The 14,832-nt window shown below is 39.4% G+C and overlaps 1 protein-coding gene across 1 annotated transcript in view; it reads right to left on the bottom strand.

Moving 5' to 3' along the window:
* Nucleotides 1-14,832, bottom strand: part of SGCD (sarcoglycan delta) — a 185,628-nt gene that overhangs the window by 164,904 nt on the left and 5,892 nt on the right. The window contains exon 2 of the mRNA XM_088133885.1: nt 10,036-10,221. Coding sequence (XP_087990011.1) covers nt 10,036-10,221 — 186 coding nt within the window. The remainder of the gene's footprint in view (nt 1-10,035; nt 10,222-14,832) is intronic.

Raw genomic sequence — 14,832 nt, 5'->3', positions numbered from 1 at the left:
TACATCGAACCTATTACACCTTATCAGCAGAGTGTGTTCCAACGGCTTAGTCTGCTGTTAAAAATGATAACATCCTATGGTATATCAGCACAAATTTGGCTATGATAAACACTGCTGCTGGGTCTTTGTCTGATACCAGGTGGTGCACTTAGAACTTATCTCACCATTTGGGGAATGGTCTGAGAAAAGGCACTAGGTCTGTATAAGTCACAGTAAAATAGGTGGTGAGCCAATGGTAACAGGCCCTACACTGCAAAAGGAGGTTCTTTCTGCAAATGAGTTTTCTGAATCTACTGTAAGAGCTGCTGATGGCAAGATATCAAATTATATTAGCATAAATGCCCTGCTGAATTTTTGAACTGTGAGATACTCAAAGTATCTAGCTCATTGGGTTTAAAATGATTCTTATGGCATCCCAGCTCAACCCTCGTAGCTGAGTTGAATTTGGAATTCCATGTTCAGAAAACTTTGCTTAAGCTTGGCCATGGTGTGTTTATAATCTAAAGACAGAGCTCTTCAGGAAACATCCATAGTCCTGCAGTTTGTCAACACTGCCTCTTTTCAGGACGATTGATAGCTACTGACCAGACTTAGAGGAGCCAAGCCTTGTCATTGAAAATTAAGCCTTAGCCAATAACTGATTCCCTGTTTCAGCCATTTCCTTCCCTTAACTCCTCTTTTCTATGAGGATGAGAAATGATCACTTTGTAAAAGATGGTAGAGATAAGAACAGTTGAGGGGAAGGAAGATTCCACAGTTCTTCTCCTTGGTTACAAGCAACACATGTATAATATGCATTCTCTCATTACTCACTTCCCTATCCTCTGCCATCTGTTACTCCTCACATTTCCTGAACACTCCTTTTCCTGGGGGAGGGGAGATTACCAAAGAAAGTGTGAAAAGCAAGAATCTCCTTTTGAATCCGACCCCACTTTAAAACATGCTCAATTTCCTAGAAAGATGGTTGAAGAATGAAACAAATAAACTCTGTGGATATGAAGTGGCTTTATCAGCCACATCTATTAAATGTTCTCTTAGGCCCTTTGCAACTACAATTTCCAGTTTAGTTGTAATACATTTATTTATTTTGTGTGTCTTGCTTTATACAAAATCCATTCACAGACATTCTTCTTTGCTATCTGTTTTCTGGTACCTTATCTTTTGGGAGCTTTTAAAAAATTATTATAAGAATCAATTTGATTCCATGGTATGTACAAAGGAAGAGAAAGAAAGAAAGAAAGAAAGAAAGAAAGAAAGAAAGAAAGAAAGAAAGAAAGAAAGAAGGAAGGAAGGAAGGAAGGAAGGAAGGAAGGAAGGAAGGAAGGAAGGAAGGAAGGAAGGAAGGAAAGAAAGAAAGAAAGAAAGAAAGAAAGAAAGAAAGAAAGAAAGAAAGAAAGAAAGAAAGAAAGAAAGAGAAAGTTTTTGTCTAGTGCAAGTTAAAATAAATATGGGATTATGGTATCATTCTATAAAAAGCATGTCAAATCCAGTTTTAATTTATTAAATGAGATGTTAGAAATATAGAGCTACAGGAAAAATCCTTGTGCCCACAAAACAATTAAGAAAAATTCTGATGCTAATAAACTTTTCACCTCTAAAAACAGTATATTAGGAAGAAGGAGGATAAGAAGTCTAGTAGTATGTTGGATCAACATAATGGGTATCCATTTTGCTCTGTCAAATTTAATGGAATTCTATGTCTTTAAAAGTCCCTGTGCTGAGCATTAGGAAAGTGCAAAATCTATTGATCAAGGAATGAAACACCATGTCTGGAACATCTTGAATGCTTCTACTCAGAGGACTTAATTTCAGAAATCATCAGACAATGGCATGGTCTGGGAAGAGGTTCAGCATGGTCCATAAGGAGAACATTCTGGAGTTCTCAGGGATATTTTGTTCAGTCTGATGAATTCTGCACCCTCCCTACTGAGTACATCCTTATAAATCACAAGGAAGCTATCATGACTATCATGGTAGTGCTGTGAGCATTGTAACATTAAGTGGGCTGGAATATTTGGTAGAACAAGCATTCCAATAAAAGGAACTATACATTTACAATTTGTTCTTCAAAAAATAATTCTTTCATTCTATAGCAAGAATGAAACACTTGAAAAATAAAAAGCTAATCAAAACAAGTGTTAGAAGTAGAAAACTGCATTACAAGAAGCACCCAATGATTTAATATATTTTACCACCCTATTCATATAAAGACCATGGACACCTTCATATACTGTCCCAACACTACATTCTGTAAATTGTGCCATTCCATTTGTCAAAGATGTCACATGCAATAATTCAGGAGCAAATCCCATAAATTCAAATCTTCTCCCATCCCAACAACATATACAAACATGGTACAGCAAGGGAGTATTGACAGGGGCTTTGTCGCAGGAACAGATCAGAGTTTTAAAATGTCCTTGAATGTCCAGCTGCAGGGTGAAGGTGTTAATGCAATGCTTCTCAACCTTGGCAACTTTAGATAGGTGGACTTCAACTCCCAGAATGCCCCAGCCAGCACAGCTGGAATTCTGGGAATTGAAGTCCACCTATCAAAGTTGCCAAGGTTGAGAAATGCTGCATTAATGGGTGGGCAACTACTCCAGATGAAGGTGAAGTTGCACGTGCTTATGAATGCAGCCATCCCAGACGCCTTCTCCCATTCCTAAGGCTACCCCAGGAAGCCTGAATGAGTTTAGCACTACAAGCTAGCAGGGCCACTCATTAAATTACAATGAGTGCTCATTATACCCAGTAAGTGCTCATGGTATTTTAATGAGTACAGCAAATATTCTGCTGGGAAAAAGCTCAAGGGGGCAATAAAAGCTTATAATAGGCATACACATGAAGTTACTTGAAAAAGGGAACTTAGGACAAATACTTTCAATTTTTCATATTGCAATTTTGAATCAAGCATCCAAAATGAGAGGGAAGTATGTGTGTGCATAATGTTTACATATTTTACTTTGAACTTCATGGGATCTCTTTCTTGGGCTTTGGAGTATCTCATTTTTACTGAAATACCTGAAATCACTCCAAAAGGCATAGGCTACAACATTACAATTCGATGCAGTTTACAACTATCAGATGGGTTGACATATCTCTGGGACCTGCCCATAGGGCTACCCATGATTCTGCAGTTTTCAGAGCCCAAAAACAGCCAGAACCTGTGCAGCTTGGGTCTCATGCAAGAATAGTATAGCCAAGGGCATAACTCACCTCCAGTAGAGTTCAATCTGACATGGCAGATGATAACCTGGGTAGGTGGAACTGGTGACATAAGCCAGATGACCATTTCTATAAGATCACAGTTGTAGATGTGTTTTGTCAGGGCTGAGGAGATCTTAAAAAGTGCAGCACTGCACTGTACAGATGTGTGGCTTGTGATCTTAATTGACAACTTATAGGGCTATCATGCCAAACAGGTTAGGTATATATGTTTAAAGTAGCCAAAGCATGGCCAGAGCCCAACAGCACAAAAGCTCCCGAGTGCTACTCAATATTATTATACCAGGACTGCTGTTGCTAAGCCAGCAGTTACTGATTGCACTCATTTCACCAGAATATGTAACGGCTGTGTGAATATATTGGAGGCATTTTTTAAAGTTGGGCCCTTACTTTAGTTAAGTGTGTTATGTCTCCCTTGTGTCTGTTTTTTCCCCTTTGATGGTCCACAACCGATCCAGCACCTTCCAAACAACTAGGGAAGGGTGCCTAGGAGAGGAAATGAAGAGAAACTGTACTGCTGCTTTTATACAGATATTAAAATCTGTTTTATTTCCCCTCACTTGGTGAAATACCCAAGTCATTCTGATACTTTCTACATACAAATTCTGCTTTCTGATCAAAGGGAGTCTACCTCTCTGGATGTTGCAAAATTCTGTTATGCTGCTAGAAAGATAATATTTAAGCTGACTAATCCCCATCCCTCAATATAGTATAACTCTGGCTAGTTTATGAACAACACCAGATAGATAGATAGATAGATAGATAGATAGATAGATAGATAGATAGATAGATAGATAGATAGATAGATAGATTTTAACCTATTTCTATCTTAGAATTTTAGCTTTAAGACTTACTTTTAGATATAAAACATTCTGTTTCTTAATTCTAGAGATGTAGCGTACACTGTAATAATAGTGGCAATAATATTTTGTATTATATTGTGCTTTATATCTGGTCTTCCTCCTCTTTTACCTTTAAATAATATGTTAATTGTTTCATTCTATATCGCCCTTTGACTGAAATAAACTTTGACATGTCTTGAAATGGCTTGACTTGCAAGTTCTGTTCATACTATTTCTCACAATCTATTAATATGCTACTAAAACTCTTGTGTCTATAACCTTCAACTGGGTGAAACAGTGCATCATAGGGCAACAATTTTTGAACCAAAGTACCTCAAATGGACTAACTTACAGAATGGGTCCAAAATCTGGGACCCATTACTCCTGTGGGATTGAAATTTGGGAAATCTGTGGCTGTTTCAGTATTGCTGTGCTGCTGAGGTCAGCTCAGGTCACATGATTGTCATGGGCATATCCCTGAACTCTTTCCTGGCTCTCTCTTTCCCCTGCACCCAATTGGCTGGTGGCAAGGCCTGACAGGTGAATTGTGATTGGTTGCTCTGGAACCGAAGCAGAAATTTGAAATCTCTTAATGGTTGTGGGCATTGATGGATGAGGGAGCAACCTGGATGCCTGCTGGCAAGGTAGGGCTGGCTGGGCGGGGGGTGCTGGCAGACAACAATTGAGCCCTCTTCCTCCCTTGAGAGAGAGGACTCTTGGGAACATGCCAGAATGGGGAGTGTGGGTGCAGTTTTCTTCACAGTCCGTGGCTCCCTTTGTTCCACCTCCCCCGAACAAAATGGCAGGCAGTTCCACTGATCAGCTGAGGAAGAGGAGGAAGAAGCTTCACTGGTGCTCTCCTGAGGGTCATGAGGGGATGGCAAATGGCACAAGCCTATATTATATGTGGAAATGAAGGGAGGGAGGGGAAGGGAGGAAGATTTCTGACACTCCCTGCCAGCTTCCCACAAGCAAAGTCAATGGGGAAGCTGACAACAAGTCACAAGTCACTCTCACTCCCATTGCTTTTTTGGTCATTTTGTTTTTCTGTTTAGGTAAGGAAATACCTCTGAAACGATGACCCAATGGGTCACGGGTTGTCTAGAATCTACTGTATATATACAGTATTTAAATGGCAGAGGTATAAAGCATTATTGGGGAAGAGCAGTATACAGAAGTCAAACAGATAACAAAAAGGAAGCAGGACTAATTGATTAAGAAGCTCAAAATTCTTTTTTTGTTTGTTTTTTAATGCAGCATAGAATCAATTCCTTGGATGATTTTTTTTTTTTCTCAGTTAAAATGTAACCTTTTGGAACTTTACAAAATTGCCCAAGTTTCATTGTGTCAGTCATTACAAATGACTTCACAGATACTCTTTAACAGATGACTTGCTACTCATTCTGGCAACTGACACACTTACTGGGTTGTGAAGTTTGGAATAATGGTTTTTGCCCAACTCCCCAATACTGATGACCTGAGAAAAAGCAACATCTTTATAGAAGTGAATGTAATGCACATAAACCAGCATTTGGATCTTGTACAAAAGTATGATGATAATCTCAAAATAAGTCCATCTGGAAAACTCAGAAGAACTTAGCTTTCAAGTGTGAGAACATATGATTTACTGTTTGTATGTATTAATTCCAAACATACAATTCAGAATAAGCCAGTTCTCACATGTTGTCTTTACTTTATTGTACAACTTCACTTTGTGTCACAGTGGTTTACAATGGTTTTATCTCTGGATTAAAGATAAAGTAAATTTGCAATTGATACTATCTCCTAATAGTTTGCAACAAGATAGCTGCCCTGATATGACTTTCACTAGAAATCAGATAGAAAATGGAAAGAAAAAGGAGGTGATGTAATATAAGATGGCTATTCCCTTGAAGGTCTTTTACAAAATTAAAAAGAAACACATTTTTTTCTCATAAACCATCCAATGAAAACTTTCTTTATAGATTTGTCACAGGACTTGTCTTTCAACCAATTTTTTTTCCTGTGGAAGTTTTCTTGGAGAAATATTTTGATTTTATTGCTTTTCTCCTCAGGGAACAGTGAATAGAAAAGTCTGTTTTTCAGTCTTAAATGCATAACAAAGGAAATTACACTGCCCCAGTGCCATAAATTCTCTTTCACTATATATCCACGATCTTTTAGGTCAGTTCTGTCCTGTACATAATAACTGTGTAGGGCAGTGTTCATTTTTAGGAATTATAGTAACCCTCTTCTCTGTGATAAGCTTTGCTGTATAGACAAATTTAGTAATTTTTCTCTTGAGCAAGGAAGATAGATAACTGTAACTTTTACTATACTGACAGCTGAGATTTAAAATAATGAAAAATATGAAAACCTTAGCATTACATCTTGTTTTTTTTCTCGCCTTTTCTTACAAACAAGTACTTCCAAAGGTTATCAGATATCTAAGGGAAATGTTTATTTCCTAAGCTGGACTTGTACCTCAACCAAACTTTGACAGAGTTCCTCATGATATTCTCCTTACTCAAATGTTAACATATGAGTAAATGATCTTACCATTAGATGAACTCACAGTTGGCTGAATAACTACACTCTAAGAAGGACTAAGTAGAATGCCACAGGACTCTGTTCTGTACCCTGTGCTGTACAATATTTTCCTCATTGATGATTTGGATGAGGAATCTGATGGGATACTTGTAACATTTGCATGTGACAAAAACTGGGAGGGGTAGCTAATACTTTAGATGAAAGAGAGATTTTAAAAGATCCTTTAAAAGGGCTTGAGCAACAGACTGAAGAGAATATACAGTGGTACCTCAGTTTACGAACTTAATTTGTTCCATGATTCTGGTCACGAACCGAATTGGTTGCATACCGAATCAGATTTCCCCCATAAGGTTCAATGTAAATAAAGTTAATCCATTCTGACCCCTAAGAACGTGGTTGCCAACCGATTTTGGTCACCAACCGAATCAAATTTCCCCTTAAGGTTCAATGTAAATAAGGTTAATCCGTTCTGAACCATATGTATTTTTTTTTTTAAACCATCTTTATTCTTCAAAATAGTTGAGATTGTCAACTTCGCCATCTTGTACTCCGAGGCCAGATCAGTCACACAAAAGCTCATGTTTTTCTACAATTTCTTTCTTCAATTCAATGGTTATTTTCCTCAAAACCTTCTTCTTACCATTCTTGCTCTGCACTTTCTTGTTACCTTCATTATTGCTCTGCACATTCTTGTCACCTTCATTACCGTTCTGCACGTTCTTGTCACCTTCATTACCGCTCTGCACTTTCTTTGGAGCCATGCTGGATGTACTGTATGTGCTAAAAAGCACACCAAAAAGCTTCACAGCAAGTATCTATCTGCGACCGTGATCTCGCCTAGGGGAAGCCACGACCACGTGTCAGAGCAGGGAAGATGGCCGCGGGTCACGTTCATCACCCGATGTGGAGTTCATGAACGGAAGCAAAAATTTGCGAGCGCTGCTGTTCGCGAACCAAATTGTTTGTGAACAGAAGTGTTTGTGAACTGAGGTATTACTGTACAGAATTTGACAGGAAGAAATGTAAAGTTCTGCATCTGGGTAGAAAGAAGGAAAGGCTAAGGATAGGATAGGGAAGAACTGGCTTGGCTATAATACATATAAAAGGTGTGACCTTGTTGACTACAACTTAAACTAAAAAGACATGTCATTTTGGAGTTGCATTAACAGGTGTGATGGAATGGACTTATGAAGGCCAGGCTCAGGGAGATAAGCATGTTCTTAGCTCCCAACAGGAGTGTGGGAAGTTCAAGAAGATGAGGCTGGCACCTCCCTAAGGAATTCATGTTGTTGTGGCTGGCTGGCTTGGGAACTAGGGTTCAGTCTGGGGAGATTTATGTCTGGAGGTTGAAGCTAATAAATGCAACAGAACTGTATTTGAATTGTCTCTCGGAGTTCTTTGGGCTGAACCTGACATCAACCTCACCAGACTCCTACTACCTTCAAGAAGAGGGAGTTTGAATCATGGCAACAAATCCCCAGGGAGCAAATTTTACACCACAGTTATTGGTAGCAGCCCTGCTACAACATCAACAGCAAGTGGATGCACAAATTAATAACCTACAAGCAGCTATGGGGCTGAATCTGCTAATGTTGTAGCTGTTTTCCAGGACCAATCGAATAGCTGGGCAGAGAAGCCAGGAGGTACTGAGATAACATCATCACCTGACCTTTCGTCTCTCCCGCCTTTGCCCAGTTCTGATAAGAACTCCGAGGGGGAGGATGGAGATGGAGGGAGGGGTGATGTGATGGAATGGACTTATGAAGGCCAGGCTTAGGGAGATAAGTGTATTCTTAGCCCCCAACAGGAGTGTGGGAAGTTCAAGAAGATGAGGCTGCCACCTCCCTAAGGAATTCATGGTGTTGTGGCTGGCTGGCTTGGGAACTTGGGTTCAGTCTGGTGAGATTCTGTCTTGAGGTGGAAGCTAATAAACACAACAGAACTGTATTGCATTGTCTCTTGGAATTCTTTGGGCTGAACCTAACACAGCAGCACAGAGTCCAGAACACAGGAGAAAATTGCATTATTCTATTCTGTCCTCTACTTTGAACTGATGTGTCCAGTTCTGGGCTCCACTGTTCAAAAAGGACAGTGACAAATAGGAGCAAGTTCAGAGAAAGCTTACTAAGTCTATGGAAACCAAGTCATACAGACATACTTATATTTCACTTATAGAACAGATCACTAAAGGGAGACGAGATAACAATCTTCACGTACATGAAGAGAATGAACTTGTTCCTATTATCCCAGAGGGCAGCATCAGAACCTGTGGCTTAAAACTACAAGGAAGTAGGTTCAGGAGGAATGTCATGACTGTGGAAGCAGTCAGCCAGAAGAGGCTGCCACAACATGTGGTGAGTTTTCCTTTATTAGAAGACTTCAAACAGAGGCTGGATAGTCCTCTGTCAGAAATGCTGTAGTGAATCTAGGGGGTTAGAGTAGGTCAGTGTTTCTCAACCATGGCAATTTTAAGATATGTGGACTTCAACTCCCAGAATTCTCCAACCAAGGTTGTTTTTTCATGTTACTTATGTGACTTGTTTATTACTAAGAGATGAGTTATAAGATGAAGTTATATTTCTTAATTAAGAGGGGTGAAGAAATGATGAAATTGTTTATTACTTGTCATGATGAGGGTGGGAAGCTGCTTTCTTAAAAGGGGGGGATTTTTTGTATTCTTTTGTATTCTTTTGTATTCTCTTTTTTTCTTTTACTTTGTATTATCTTTTATTGTTTTTAAAATCTTAATAAAATTATTGAAAAAATATCTATTTGCTGAGTTTCAAGCAGAGTAATGTAATGGGTGACTTTATATAACTCTTTCAAGATTTAGTAAAAAAACAAAAGATTAATCCTCATCTGGTACTTTAATTTCTGCACACAACCTACTTAAAAGTAACAAAGAGGAGTCTAATTATGTATGCAAGTGAGTGGAAAAGTGGGAAATAGAATAAATTGAGGGGAGCCCAATGAGCTTTTGGTATCCCCATATCTCTGGTTAGATTCTCTAAGAGCTGACTTGAAAGAGAGACAGGGGCAATTTAGGTCCCCAAGCTACTAATGAAGAAAGCCAAGAAGGTGTTCCAAGGTATTGTGTGGAACCTTTAAAACTTCAAAGTGCTCAGTGGAACAGGCCAGACCCACAAGGGAAATTTTAGGTGGTGCTTCAAGGTATTGAGCTGAACTCCTAAGAGCTTTGACAAGATACTGGGAGAGCTCCAAAGTCAAAGTACAGATCCACTAATCATCATGTGAATTAAGAGGAGAGAAAGTAGACAGATCCACTCCAAGTACAGACTATGTGTAATGCTTGAATTTATTCTAACCATACTTGAGATCCAAAATGATATACTACTATTATAGCTGTATACCTTAACTTTAAAGCCTGAAGAAAATTTGTTATGCACAAGTCTCTTCAAGCAAAACATAGTCTACTTACAATTGTGAAGTTCATAACCTTGAGAATCCAGATGGTCATGGCAAGATTCACCAGGATTAAAATCATTAGAAGTAGCACAAAGAAATAGAGGCACCTCTTCCGCCAACCATAAATCCCCACTTTGTATACATGTGGTCCTTCTGAGCTCTGCATGGTGCTTCTCTGTGCATACTGTTCCTGAGGCATCTGTAAAAAATACAACCAGACATCATAGGCATAAACTGTAGGACATGGTGAAACTATTTCTTTATTTAAATTATTTAGATGGCCATTCATCTCACAACAGTGACTTGGGGTATATACCAGGATAAAACACCAACCATACCATATATCCCAAGGTGCCCAAGGCTAAAAGAGTAACCCCAATCATAGGGGTGAAAGGCTAACAGGGTCATCTGGCTCTCTGGAGGGATGCTGTTCCACAGGGTAGGCACTGCCATAGGGCAGGCACAACTTCTGGGTCCAACAAGATGGGGCCTGGAGCATGTCCTCTCTAGCAATCTGGTGAGCAGAAACAATGGGAGAGAGATAGTCCTGCAAATAGCCTCTTAGAAGTATATAGGTAATAAAGCATGTTGAAAATACATAATAGGTAGAATAACTTTTTTGGTTTTACTGCTGTATTGGAAGTATAACTGCTTCACTATTGAGCAGTAGAAGCCTAATTTAAAAAAAACGTAGGAGAAAAAAACATTTGTGGTCAACATAGTGTTATTAATGTTGTGGGCACGCTCTCCTTTCTTACTTATTCCTTTTTAAGCCCAAATGCAGAAAATACAAACCTAAAGAGGAGCTGGGGAATAATTTAATTTGGTTCATATTTATAAAATGAACGGACCTAATTCACACTTGTCAGAATTAAAAAATGGACTGGAACACAATCATCATTCAGACTTCATAACTCACTGGATTTTGCAACTGTAGTCTGTACAAGAAAGAATCTATTTAAGAAAAAAATATGTCAAAGGATATACTGTACATTATGGAAAGCAATATGGAAATGTACAGAACAACTGTTTGACAGTTTTTAATTTATGTCCTGACCCAGAAAGAGGGTAGAATGAATTTATGACTAAATATGAGATTGATCCTGAATAGTGAAAAAAGGGCTAGATCTGGTTGGTATTTGGGTTGGAAGCAACTAGGAAACCCAAGGGCTGTAGTAAGGGCTGAGCTGACAAACTGAGCACTAGTGGTCCTCAAGCTAGATGGAACCTTTATGTGAACATAAGCAGATGGACCCCTATCCTAAGGTCAGAAAGAAAACAGCCATATGCTCATTGACTCACAAAGGCAAGAAGAAAAGGCCTAGGATTTAAACCCTGGAGTAGACATATATGAAGAACTTGATTTCTCTCTTCTGCAAGGGGGGCATAGCTTCAGTGTAGATACAGTATGACTTCTATGAGCCTATAATAAAGCAACTTATCTAGCCATGTCTTCTTTCTGAACTGCTATAAGCTGATTGCTAAATGTCTGGACAGTCAAGATTTGCAGTTGAACCTAGTAGGAGGTCTGACAAGGGCTCTGGATTAAACTGGGAAACAAAGTAAACAGATGTGAAACTCCTCCATGATAGCTTCATGAAGATGCACTGCAGATGCTATTTCTAGTTCCCCTAGAAACTCCCCTATTAAGTCATTTGTTTCAATAACTTTACTATATATGGTTGCATTATAAATGACAAAATGAACAATTATTATTTAAAAAGAAACTAAACAGAAACATTATCAAAATGTTTAAACAACCAGAAATTCTATGATGAGAATGGGATGTTTGCTTATTTTCCCCTTCTATTTTGTTCCTAAGCTATTAAATTCACTCAGCAATTGTGCTCAGTCTTTACTCTTTCCACCTTCAGGGAAGAATTCACATTCTTTTTCACTGGCTAGACCTGCTCAATTTGAGTTAGTTTTAACAGGGATTTTAAGTTTTTTTTTCTTTTTGAATTATTATCTTTGTCTTAACTGCTATATAGGCAGAAATCCTGAATGTGTGTGTGTCTGTGTGTGTGTGTGCGCGTGCCTTCCAGTTGGTGTTGACTCCTGGTGACTGCCTGGACTGGTCCCTGCAGTTTTCTTGGCAAGGTTTTTTGGAAGTGGTTTGCCATTGCCTGCTTCCTAGGGCTGAGAGTGTGACCTGCCCAAGGTTCCCCAGCTGGCTTTGTGCCTAAGGCAGGACTAGAACTCACAGTCTCCCAGTTTCTAGCCTGGTGCCTTAACCAGTACACCAAACTGGCTCTCTCCTGAAAATAAATCCTGAATATAAATAATAAAAGCAATTAATAACATAAATTAATGGAAAATCCTATTACACACATTTTTCTTGTACTACTGTGGGCTGAGAATTTTCAACAATTCATTTCAGGAAGTTATTTTCAGTGGATAAATATGACCTGTCTCTATGCTGAAGTTCCCAAAGGTAATGATTTATCAATGTTTATTGAAACTGATACTCAAGGCTTCGCTCAGGATAGAAATAGAATAACATAGAGTTACCTAAAAATTTAGAGAACATATATCTGTATTTTTTTACAGCAAACTAAAGTTATACATTAGGCAAATGCCCAGTAGATGGCTAAAAGGTCTGCTAGACAAGAGTGTATTTCTAGTAGTGTCCCTCCTACTGGGAAGGAACAAACTCAACTCAATCCTGGCAAGACTAAGTGTCTGCGTCTACTTGGGCCATCTGGATCAGGACACATCCCATTGCTGACTCAGTGGGCTTGCACTTCCTCATTCAAGGCTTGTGTGAAATCTGGGAATCCTCTTGGACTCTCAACTCCTGCTCGAAGAGCAGATAGAAGCTGTGGCTAAGAGGGCCTTTGCACAACTGCACCAGTTGCGCCCTTTCCTGGATCAGGAGGCCCTTCAATCATGCCCTAGTCACCTCATGATTGGATGACTGTAATGTGCTCTACTTGGGACTGTCCTTGAAGACCATCCAGAAGCTACAGCTGGTCCAGGATGTGGTGATGCAGGCAGTGATGGGTGTGTTACGTGCGTGTCAGCTCACCACTTCGCAAGCTACACTGGTTACCAGCTGGCTTCTGGGTGTAATTCAGGGTGCTGGTTATCATCTTTAAAGCCCTTTGAGGCATAGGACTTGGCTATCTGAGGGGCCTCCTATCTCCAGTCATCTCTACCTATTTGCTTTGATCCAGCAGAGTGGATGCACTCCAATTAAACAATGTCATCTTGGGGGATCCAGAAAGCGACCAGTACCTACTCTGTGGCAATTTCTGCTATCTGGAATGATTCCTTCCCAGAGATTCATGTGACTTCCATCCTAATGTCATCCAGGAAATTACTGGAGAGTCTGTTGTTCTTCAGGCCTTGGGGTAGGGTGATTGTGGAACCCCCCTTTTATCCTTTTGCTTGTTTTCTCTTGTTTTGGTCTTGTTTTCAATATATTGCTGTTGTTTTTATATATAAAACATCATACACACACACCCCTAATTGTAAGCCACCTAGAGTTAAGCTGTCTATAAGTTAAATTAAATAAATACACATACAAATAAAATGTTTCAAATTGTAATTCTGCCATATCCCTATTCCAGGGCATGGTATCCATAGGTAGAAAAAAACTGTTTCAAAGCAGTGAATGCCACTTGAGAAACAGTAAAGTAATACGCCTTATACAGTATCTGAAGGGGCACTGTGCATTCCCATTGGAGAAGGCTCTTGGATACCTAGTCTTCCAGCCTTCCACACTGCATGGTTCCATGCAACCTGCATGATTAGAAGGAAGGTTTTAAAGGCTTTTGATACAGTTATTTTAACAATCCATTTCCCCTTGCGCAGCTTCTCTTCAAGGGCCTGCTGGAAGGGACATATCTTCACAAAACTGCACCATTTATTTAGTTTTCTGTTTGTGCAGATGGGACAGGGACTTCTTTTTTTTATTTCTGGGAGAATTAGGGGGAATAAGGCAAGATACTTAGCTACTGATCAGTCTGAAAAATTGTGAGCAAGCTAAGACTGGTTGGCAGTTCTCTGGGAATTCAGGACCACAACCAAATTGATAACCAAATAGATTTGCACAATCTCAGATGAATTTTAAATTGGAAGGGTTAGGAGACAGAAAGGCTGGGCATGTAGAAGAGACCTAACCAAAGATTTAGTGGCCCATGTATTGTGATCACTTGAGCCCCTGAATGAGATTTGAACATTTCATGCATTTCACCTGTTAGAGCTCCCTAATGCAGCAGAGATCATTTACAAGTGTTGAGCTAAATGAAGTCATATATATTAGCATTGAAAGAAAGGATCCCTATAAGGCAATGGGACCATCATCACTATTCTGTCTGTTAAGTAACTGCTACAGTTACCTGAAACATGCCGCACATCAGGAAGTAACTGGTAGGTACTAATGTACTGTCCTGGTAACGGTATGGTTTCTAACCTATTTCTTTCCCTCACTGCAATCCCATGTGCAGCTTCAAAGTTTGCTCCAGAGGGAGGGTGAAGGGGCAGCTGGGGGAAGAGGAAGCCCTACTATGTGAGTGGGTATCCAGTTGTGCAACATTTCATAGAATAATGAATCCATCCTGCTGCAGCGGTGAGGTACAAGTAAGGTTATAATAGAAGCATCTAAAAATTAAAGAGCACATGTGAACCCCAACATCTGAAACAACACCCATTCTGTTCTTTCAAAGTATGACATGTGGAAATAGAGATAACAGTTAATATTTATGGACTTGTAGTGTCTGGAAGAGGTGAGCAAAAAGCAGCAGTCTGTAGATGCTTAATAAGCACATGGGCTATCAGTTAACTTAATCAAAATGTCATGTGAATA

Source organism: Python bivittatus, unplaced genomic scaffold (assembly GCF_059951505.1).
Source record: "Python bivittatus isolate LINGU-HERP-01145 unplaced genomic scaffold, Pbiv_v1 ctg000080_np1212, whole genome shotgun sequence".
Classification (NCBI taxonomy): Eukaryota; Metazoa; Chordata; class Lepidosauria; order Squamata; family Pythonidae; genus Python; species Python bivittatus.
This window is presented reverse-complemented; position numbering and strand designations above follow the sequence as displayed.